The sequence below is a fragment of the Macadamia integrifolia genome, chromosome 8 (genome assembly GCF_013358625.1).
Source record: "Macadamia integrifolia cultivar HAES 741 chromosome 8, SCU_Mint_v3, whole genome shotgun sequence".
In the NCBI taxonomy this organism is placed as follows: domain Eukaryota; kingdom Viridiplantae; phylum Streptophyta; class Magnoliopsida; order Proteales; family Proteaceae; genus Macadamia; species Macadamia integrifolia.
The window spans coordinates 1,432,627-1,443,125 of record NC_056564.1 but is presented as its reverse complement, the minus strand read 5'-3'; the positions used below and the strand labels follow the sequence as shown (position 1 = coordinate 1,443,125).

Sequence of the window (10,499 nt, the reverse complement as noted above, 5' to 3'; positions counted from 1 at the left end):
AGCTAGGGGTGCATGGTCCTTACTGCTGGAACAGATGAATTTGAAGTCACAGATAGTGATGGGAGATATATGGTAGATCTAAGGAAGCGTACTTGTACCTATAGAGTATGGGATTGTTCAAGACTGCCATGCAAGCATTCAGCCACTTGTGTAAGATACAAGAGAGAGAGCTTGGAAAAGTACTGTGATGAGTACTACAGTGTGGCAAAGTACATGATAGTTTACAAGGACATTATTCATGCAATGCCTGGTCTAGATGATTTGAAGGAGGAACACATGATGGGGATTGTTCAACCTCCACCTTTAAAAAGGTTGGTTGGTGGACCAACTAAGTGCAGGAGAAAGGCCCCAGATGAAGAACCATCAGGATTGTTCAGAAGAAGATCCCAAACTATCTGGTGAAAGACAAAGCTGCTTCTTCTGGGAAGATAGTAGGGACAAAAGTATTAGGTTTGATTCTACAATAAGTATAAGTAAATTATAGTTGCATGTTACTAATCATGTTTTCTTTCTGGTTTGTGTAAAGGAAGGAGAGAAGTATGGGAAGCCAATCTACCATCAACAATTCATAGATATTGACCAGGTCACAAGCTTCCTCTACCACTACTGAAGTAAGCATACAATTGAAGGCCAAAGCACAGTTGAAATCAAAAGAAGAGAAAAGAAAAGCACGGGAAGCGCAGAAAAAGTCAAGGAATGAATGGAGTACATCTGGAGCACACTGAAAAGGTTGAAGGCTTTCAAATGGGATTGAACATATTAGCTTGGGATGGGATGGGATATCACTCTGTAATCTTTTTTTAGTATTATTGTATTCCTTAAGTAGGTGGATGGCACTAGTAATTACCTAATGTGTTTTTTATTTTTATTTTTTTTGGAGATATTATACTTGCTATCAGTTCTTGAATCATTGGCTGATGTGGTTTTTTATGTTTTTTTGGGAGATATTAAACTTATATGTTTATTAGACATGTTAAATTTATATGTTCATATATGATTGCATTATCAGGTACATTTTGGAATGTCAACTATAAAGATAAAATGCTGTCAAATTTTTTTTTTTCTTTTTGTATATTGAACATATTGAATGGACCCATATAACACTCACATTTTCAGCTTCAACGGTTCGTTGAAACATGTACCAACAATAATGGAAGTAACAAAATTCAGGTTCAATGATACCTATAGCCTCCAACTCCCAAACACCTTTGATCATTTGCTGATGTGTTTAATTTGTAAATGGGAAGCTTCAATTTGTACCCATAGCTTTCTTTCAAATTATTTTGGCCATTCATGATGACATGCAGTGATTCCACTTGAGGATTATCAAGTTCATTCTACCTAATGCTTATCAACTTAAACCATCTAATTCATGTAACAGAGAAGCAATTCATCAAAGAGGAATGGTTGCAGGTACTCCAATACTATGACACTATTTTACCCATACAAAATAGTTAGGTTACAAGTACTCCAATACTGTCACACTATTTTACCCATACAAATAGTTTCAAGTACTCCCACAAAGAAAACAACTACAAATTGACACACGAGCTTGATTGATATTGTCAACTTCTCTATCTCATCCAATCTAAACTTCTCAATTCCAAACTCTTGTAGCAACCCTTGTACGACCACTCACAAGACCCGCAACTCCTCCCACACTTCACGAATCGCAGACTTGCAAGCCACAGACCTGTTCTACCAAGCCTTGTACCTCCGCTTGCAACTCAAGCAATTTACAGATGGGGGTGTTTGCTGGTACTTATCTGTTCGGTAAGTTGATGACTGGTGCATTAATGGTATCACACCAAGCAAAGAATTTACATCCATCCAAGTCTGGACAGCTATAAAAGAGTATTCATCCGAATGACAGCTTTTACGCATTTGTACTTTAATGCATCAGACTTATGGCAACCAACACTTGAAGTAGACATTTATCTGCAAATATCAGGAATGAAAATCACATTTATTTGTAAGCCAAAGAAATGGAATCTAACCGAATAAAGGATTAAGAACTTGATCATTGAGGTCTTCCATTCCAGCCAAGTTTTTCTACAGTATATATTGTAACGGAAATTCTTACTAGAATTGAACTAAAACTACTATCATATCACCCATTTTGATTTTCTTCCAATTAAATTCAACAATATTGATATATGACATGTTATGAACTTGCAGCCAGAACTTGCAGCCAATTGAAGAACATGCAGTGATTGTACAGCTCAAATCTGAGAAATTTTACAAATCAAATTTGAGGAGAGAGAGAGAGAGAGACTTCTGGAATTGTACAGCTTAAATCTAAGAAATTACCCAAATTTAATTAAGGGGAAAAAACCTGTTCTTGTTTGCAGCGTAAGCTGGACTACGAACAAAAACATGGTTCAAGATCCCCACTCCCAAAATTTAAAAAAAAAAAATAAGAAGAAGAAGCCAATTGAAGATGATTCAGCGAATGGGTGTTACCTTCTCCTTGAAGCCGATTGAAGATGTTCTTTCTCCTTCTCCTACAGCTTCAAATCGCAGGGGGGGATCTGGGTTTTCTTATATACAGCCAATGCTCCTCCTCCTTCTCCTTCAAGCGAGACGGAAGGAAAGGGTTTCTCTAACTTTCGATTTTGCAGAGAGAATGAGAGAAAGAGGGAAGGAAAGGGTTTCGTATGGTATGAGGGTAGCATAGGTATTACACAAATAGGGGGTATTTTGGGGATTATAAAAAAAGTAACTTGACTTAACAGTCAGAGCAAACGATTGGGTTTGGGGTCTGTTAGGTAGTATATTTTTCTTATAGGGGATGGAAGTGATATTTTCCCAAAGATAGGGGATCCATGTGATATTTTGCCTTAGTTTAGGGAGGGGAGTGTAGTTTACCCTTTTTTTTGTTAAATTGTAACCTTTGTAAGGTAGTAGGACATTTGCCGTGTATTCAACGTTGAGAAATGTTTTATGTTTCATGCCATTGTTTTGGCTATCTGAGTTCTTCTAATTATTGGATGTATACCAGATGTCCTATTGTACCATAGAGGAATTCAATACTATCAAAACCATCGGATATCTGAAATGACATCATAGTTACGATTGCTTGTCATAAAAAGAAGGATTTCTAACTTAGTTGAGGGTTACCTTATCGGATTCGGCTCCTCTCTGTAAAACCCTAGGACTAAAGAGATCCTAGGGCACCTCAATTTTAGGATCACTTTCTAGTCCTTGGCCTTTATAACGAGAAATTATATCCTACTTTATACCTTGAATAAGTTACATTCTTTTCTTGCAGCTGCTGATATCAGCACCGCGTTGATTCCTCCTGATTCAACTCGGGCTAATTCTTCACAAAACAAAAACCTTGATGCTTGAAATATCAATTATAGCACATCCCAAGTTGAAATCGGCATGTACCAACAATCTCCCTATTTTAAGTGAGAGACAAACGTGATAATGATGGAAGCTTTTAATGGAGATTCTTGCTACCACATGAAAAACTTGAAATTTTAAGAGGACACACACACACTCACATATATATATATATATAGAGAGAGAGAGAGAGAGAGAGAGAGAGAGAGAGAGAGAGAGAGAGAGAGAGAGAGAGTATGGTATGAAGTTATTTTATTGATGAAAATACATAGGGACTCCAACAAGTACAAGGAAATTTGGCTTCATCTTAGGAATGCCTATGACGGAGAAACAACCCAAACAATATATGGAGAATAATAGATTGATTTTTATTTTTTTTTTATTACTTTCAGAGAGAAAGTAAAAGGTGATTGATCAACGGTGCATGAGAGATGGATATATGTTTAGAATTTGATCAACCAAGGAGGGCTATGAATTGTGCCTTGATGGCCTCAACATCTTGTCCAACTTTGACGCATCCCTCCTCGCAACTTTTCTCACAGACACCCAGGGTGGTACCATCCAATTTCATGCAAAGAGGCAGACAAACGTTGCCACACTCAGTGAGGGACTCGCCAACTTCAACACTAGCCATCACAACAAATGCAGAGATAAGGAACATGGCAATCACCTTGTTGTAGGCCATCTTTCTTCTTTCCTTTGAGATATTAAGATCTTTAAACTAGGTAGAAGAGAGACGGTTTTATTGGAATTGATTGATCAGAGTTGAAGAGGGCGAGGAAGAATGATAGCTTTGGAAAGTTATTTATAGGGAGTTCTAATGGGTTTTCATATCTTTATTTCGGGATGAAAAGAACCCGCCGGCCGTTTCTCAGATTTAGTGTTGTAGAGGAAATCTCTGGCAATGATTGGTGGGATATAACGTTTTCTGGTTTGAAAGGAATAAAATAGACACATATGAATGGACATATGATTCATCCACCCATTATTATTTAGGACACAAAAGAGTTATTTTTGGAAGCAAAAAGGTCCTGCACTGAATTGAGTGTACATCATGGTCTCAAGTGTCCGTATTGATACCATATTTATCTTGATCTCCACTCGAAATGGAGTTTGGACATATCACCACCTAAGATTCCACCATTCATGAGGTATTAGACAACGATTCAATGGTGTATTAATAATTATATTCATAGTTTAGATATCCACCAGGCGGTGGGATCTCAGGTGAGAAGATAACTCTATCCATGGGGAGCTCAAAGTTGATCCGAACTCCTCGAAATACCGATATCTTTTTCGATATTATGTATCATATTAAAACTGATATGATATCAATTTACCAATACCTTGAACTGTGACTGAATGTATATGCAATGTAAATGTATGTGAAGGGGAGGCAAGCTTTTCAAGGTGAAACCTTAACAGATAATTGAATTGGGTGGTGGCTTTGCAGGGTCAAGTTTCAGGTTAATTTGGTTCCCTTTTCTAGTTGATTAGTATTTCTTTAAAAATGTGCAGTTTCGTTCCACCTAACAGCTATCACTTACTTGGTTGTCTCTCAAATTTTGGATTAAAATTGTTCGCAGTGAGCATTCAACGGTTGGGAGAGCCCCAGTCATGTACCCCTAGTTGTTGTATGTTCACTGCACCTCATCACCTCACTGTAAATGATTTTGACGACAAACTTTGTGGATATTTTCTACATCACTTTTTACCCATGTATCATAAATTGGTTTTATCATGTGTTAATACACACACATACAAAAAAAATATATATTTGTGGAAAACAAAGGTAAATGATATATACATAGAAACGGACCGTGCTAGTCTTCCTCAAGCCACCGTGAACCGATGGTCAGTATTTGCCTCTGGAGATAGGTGCAATGAAGGCTATTTTGGACCTTCAATAAATAGTAAAATAATTATAGCCTTAGATGAATGGGTGTTTTTCATATATATATATATATCGGGTTTACTTAATGGAGTCTTATCGGTTCATTATCAGGTTATTACATATTTGATTTGGATTCTTCATTTATGCATGTTAAAATCATGGGAAAACATGTTTTATTTATGATGTTTCCAACTTTTATTAGGTTTTATCTGGTTTATGGTTTGTCCAATCCCATTCGATTTTCTACTGATCGATTTCATGATAGCTCAAAACGAAAGAGTTCGGGAATATGTTGAAGTCAATTCCATCTATTTTTAGGCCGATGTTTGTGTGTACGCTACAAGTAAAGAAATTACCTTTTTTTTTTTTTTTTAACCCAAATATTATCTGAAACTTGGGCAATTCCTAAGATTTTATTAGAAAACTCAAAAGTAAAGAAATTACTAGAATTGAAGTTGAGCTTATGTTCAACATAACAGTACTGAAAAAGGAAAAAAAAAAAGCTTAAGTCGAACACAAACATGCATATATAGATTTGGGCAAGGAAACTTAGCTATATATTTATACATAGGTGCCTACATCCACTCAATATTTACAAACCCTAAATATACAACAGGGCTTACCCGCTATAAACTTGCGGTTTCTGAGTAACTATCTATTTCTTCATCAAGTAAACATACGTGACCATGATTATTTTATATATCCTGTGGCATAAACCAGGGACTCATCACACCATATACATAAATACCAGTATTAGTAGCCACTTATTATTATTACCCTTTACCATTACCATCCTCCTGGTGGCTGCTTGTAGTCTTTCAGGGGCAAGCTATGGTGGCCATTGTCATCCGAATTCGTTGTAGAGTACACAGATGTGCTACTATCCTCCTGATTATTGTCACCTTGCCCATATGTTTCATCCACCAGAGCTTTCCTTTGTGCCCCCAGGCAAGGGCTTACCATCATCAGGACCAGAAGAAGAGCTACCAACTTCATTGTTACCTGTGTGAGGGAAAGGTACTCTTGAGGGATGAAATATTTTTCGCTTAGAAAGAGGAGGTCGATCATGAGGTCCTTATATAGGAAAAATGTCCTAGGGTTAAAGGATAAGCTTTCTTGTTGTCCAAAGGAATTAATTTGGTCATGGAACCTCCACCAAAATGAGGAATAATCTAGTGGGTATTCACAATATACTCCATTAATTACGTTTTTAGCACCATTTAAATGATGGGTTTAGGAAATTTTATCTCTAGGAGTCTAATGGGGATTAAGCTACTTAAGTTGGTTTTTGAATAATCCAGAATAAGGTAAATGATGTACAGCTGTTTATCTGTTGCATTGCCTCGTGATGTCAAGCATAATTGTAAGAAATTCTCTTATTGGGTTTCTTGTTGACGGCCTTAATTTATCTTTGGATATTAGAGAGGTTGAACTTTGTAGGTGTTTGATGATGGACTGAATTTTTCATCAACCATGGTGATCAAGAGATTCTCTTTCTTTATAACAGTTGGATGTGACTCTAGAGGTAGGGCGGACTTTGTACAATAACTCTGGGAGGGGATGACATGTGAATGATTCACTATTTTCACTGTGGGTGAAGAGAAATTTACTTCTATAATGATTACTAGGTTGTTCCATCATTTATGTTCAATCACACACAAGTATTGGACTAATTAAATATACACAAGTGAACAAGCACTTTGTAATGTAATTGGAAGTTGGAACCAAAGGCAATCCTTTTGGGTGGATGTGGTTTTATTTTTCAAACTAACCATGCATATATGCATATGATGCATTAGATGGAAAATGAAATTTCTGTGAAGCATAGCATTTGACGCCATATTGATGCTATTATAATGGGTAAAAGAACGATAATTGTTACGGCCAGACTCAGGAGGGTGGTATTTTACTAACCACCCCCTAGTTGGGTGTTTGCGCATATCCCCTAGTTGATCCCTGTGTTAATTTAGTGGCCATGCCATCAGGTAACGAACGATCCCTGATTCTATTCTAATATATGCCTTAAAGATGAACCATTAATGAAGAAGGATAAGTATTCAACCGACCAACTTCATGTTCATGAATCCTTTTGTCGAGGAACTAAGTTGGCCATGCAAATATTTCTCCAACCTCTCATGTCTCCAAGCATCATTCTTAGGAGCCATGATAAGTTAAATGAGTACAAATATGAAGACCTAAGGTCACAAGTCCAATAAGAAAAAGTCAACAAGTAGATAATTATCCCTTAACAAATCCTGCAATTTATAAATAATGGCAGGTGGTGCCTTCATGGAAATCCATCTGTTGAAAGCAATTGGGATGATCAATGGATCAATTTGGGGCCGTCCAATAAAAAATCTGCCACTCTCTCCTCTTAGTTTGAGGGAGGGAAACTAAGGCGTGAGCGAAATTATCTTGTGTAAGAAATAGCTAGCACTGCAAATCCTCAATCACTACCCCTAGAAAATTGCATATTAAGATAACAAGGATATGCATATTGTATTAGCTAACCTTTTCAAAATTTGATTAACTTGGCAAAAAAATGATATAGAAGGTCAAGGGATATAGTCCGCAGAGGTTCTTGAGTTGCATTCAGCAGAAACTTCACGAACTGCTAAATGAAATAATCTAAAAATATTTCGACCTCCTCTAACACATTGGAGACCCCGAATATATGATAATTAGGCCTGATCCGTTTCTTTGTTAAAAACGGAAACCAAGAGATTCGCCGCTCACGCCCTATCGTCTAAAAAGAGATGGTCATTGCTAAAATCTTTCCCTCCTACCATTTTCAGGGATTTTGTTTCATGACCAACTGATTATCTAGTGACTTACCAAATATTCAATAGATAAGGTTTGATTTTATTTACTAGCTTTGATTCTAACTAATTTATACCAACTCGATCTAAAATAGTTAAGTTATTGAGGGAATTGGGATTTTTTTTTTTTTTCCTGGATGGGATGGGTGGGAACGAAACTTGGCTACTGCCTGGGTTGCAACCACCATGGTACCAGACAGGGAATAGAATCTCAGGGGTAGGGGTGAAAAAATACATTCAAGGTGGATATTTTCAAACCTGCCCCTGGGATTACATTCCCTTCGTTGTTACCACTGGGTTGTACGTAGCTACTTGGCTGCAACCCAGGCAGCAGCAAAAAATTTTCTAGGTGGAGGGGTATAAGTTTATTGTCCTCTCTCTCTCCATTCTTAAGCGGTAATTTTTTAGAACTGATCAAGTCTTCGTACGAGAACCATTCTCGTACGGGACTGATCCGGACAGATGGAATTCACTCAACAACCAATTTTATGTGGATTTTATCAGTATGAATCAGCCTGTATACAAGAATAGTTCTCGTATGAGAACCTAATCCACATTCGTAATTTCTCACAATCTTTCTAGAGAATAAAAAAAAAAAAGTTTCTCGCAATCTTTCCATTTTAACCCTACTCAAAATGGCTTTGAGAGATTGGAGGTCGTAATAGGGTTTGAAGAGGGATTGTAGGTTTGTCAGGTTTAATTTCATTTCATTTCATTTTTCTCTAACGTACGATATCTCCATTTCGGACTAAATTCTATGGTTACATGATGTCATTTCTCATGATCCATGGTTTAATTTCAACATTCCATTGAGGTCTCTAATGATATAGCGGCTCTTTTTTTTCTGAATTTTCTTTGTAGTAACTATGCACTAAGAATATTTCTTTAAAATGAAAAATAATCTATGACAACATATAGACTTACTTTAATGACTTAGTAATCTTGTTGTAACATCTAAACCTGGAAGTCGCATGCAAATCCTGCTGTATAGCAATAATTTTTGTTATTCACCCAAAATTAAATATTCTCATGTCAAAATCAAAAACTATAATTGGCTAAGAAATAAATAGATAAACTTTTTTAAAGGTACTTTGATTATTTAACACGCAGCTCATTTTGAATCCATCATAGATGTTCAATTGATCTTTTTGCATACATATTGAATGTGTAATCGTTCACTTATTTGTTTAGTTGTTTCTAGCACACCTGTATTAAAAACTCTTTCCATCATTATTTTAAAATTTACATTGCAATCTGGCTAAGATTTATATTTGGTGGTTATGTTTTTCACATCATCATATATGATATTTATTTAAAATTTCAAATCAATCAGAAATCTAAAAATATGATTACAAACGTTTGAAAAGCTTAGAGGCATGAACTCAACATGAACCAGTGGAAAATTATAATGTGGGTTATACGATTAAGATAAACTAATACCCTCCAATGCTATCCAACACAACCATCTGATCTTTGTCATGAGTTGGCATGGATGACACTTTCTCTATCGAGATACAGTTTCTTTTTTCTCTATGGCATATAATCTCTGTCAATGTTTTGTTGCTAATCTCAAGCCCAGATAAAAGAGGAAGGTTGGTGTGCCAGGTCGGTCAGCTATCGGAGCTGGAAGAAAAATCCTAACCAAGCCCTTTTTACATATAAACAGATAAGTAAGCAAGTTTTTTTTATTTAGTTTCATCCTGAAAACGCAAACACATCACACCATACATGTCGCCCATTCTAGGTTTCCGTTTCCTTTCTGTTCTTAAATATATAAATATATATATATATATATATAGAGAGAGAGAGAGAGAGAGAGATTACCATACATAAAACCAAGATCTTATTCACTGACACATCACACGTTCACACTGCATACAAAACAGTGATTACTAAGCTTAATTAGTTACTAATGAGTTCTACCCTGTACCATTATCTCTTCCAGAACTGCCAACCCAGTTGTTGAAGTCATCTCGAGACATCTCATGGTGGCCCACACCCACCATAGTGCTCCATTTAAGGTTATGTCTTTATATAGAAAAGAAGCTGAACTAGGGTTACAAAGGATTGACAGATGAGATGATTTTAAAAAGGAAATTTTTGTTTATGGAGTGCCCACTGAAAATGAACCAAGATGGAATGGGAAGACCAGAATTTTCCATAAAAATTTTATATATATTATAATTGTAACCATTTAAATGATGGGTTAAGGAAATTAATTCTTTGTCCCTATTAGCAGTCTAATCGTGATCAGATTTGGGGTGTATCCTTGATCAAGTGGGTTGACACAAATCTGACTGTACCCTGATGATGTCAGGTTACGTGTGTGTGTGTATATATATATATATATATATATATATATATATATATATGGTGTGGAAGAAATTCTCCTGATGACGAATTGGTTTGTTTCACAATTATCCTCGAATGGATAGAAA

General features: G+C 36.2%; 1 protein-coding gene and 1 long non-coding RNA gene across 2 annotated transcripts in view; one reads left to right on the top strand and one right to left on the bottom strand.

The window, feature by feature from the left end:
* Positions 1-990, top strand: part of LOC122086962 — a 19,135-nt gene extending 18,145 nt beyond the window's left edge. The window contains exon 3 of the mRNA XM_042655892.1: positions 16-990. Within this exon, the coding sequence (XP_042511826.1) occupies positions 16-76 (61 nt within the window). The 3' untranslated portion in view covers positions 77-990. The remainder of the gene's footprint in view (positions 1-15) is intronic.
* A 424-nt stretch (positions 991-1,414) lies between these two features.
* Positions 1,415-2,654, bottom strand: LOC122086963. Its single transcript, XR_006142588.1, has 2 exons — positions 2,464-2,654; positions 1,415-1,938 (listed from the first exon to the last, which is right to left on the bottom strand). It is a non-coding gene; the product is annotated as an uncharacterized LOC122086963 (long non-coding RNA).
* Positions 2,655-10,499: the final 7,845 nt, after the last annotated feature.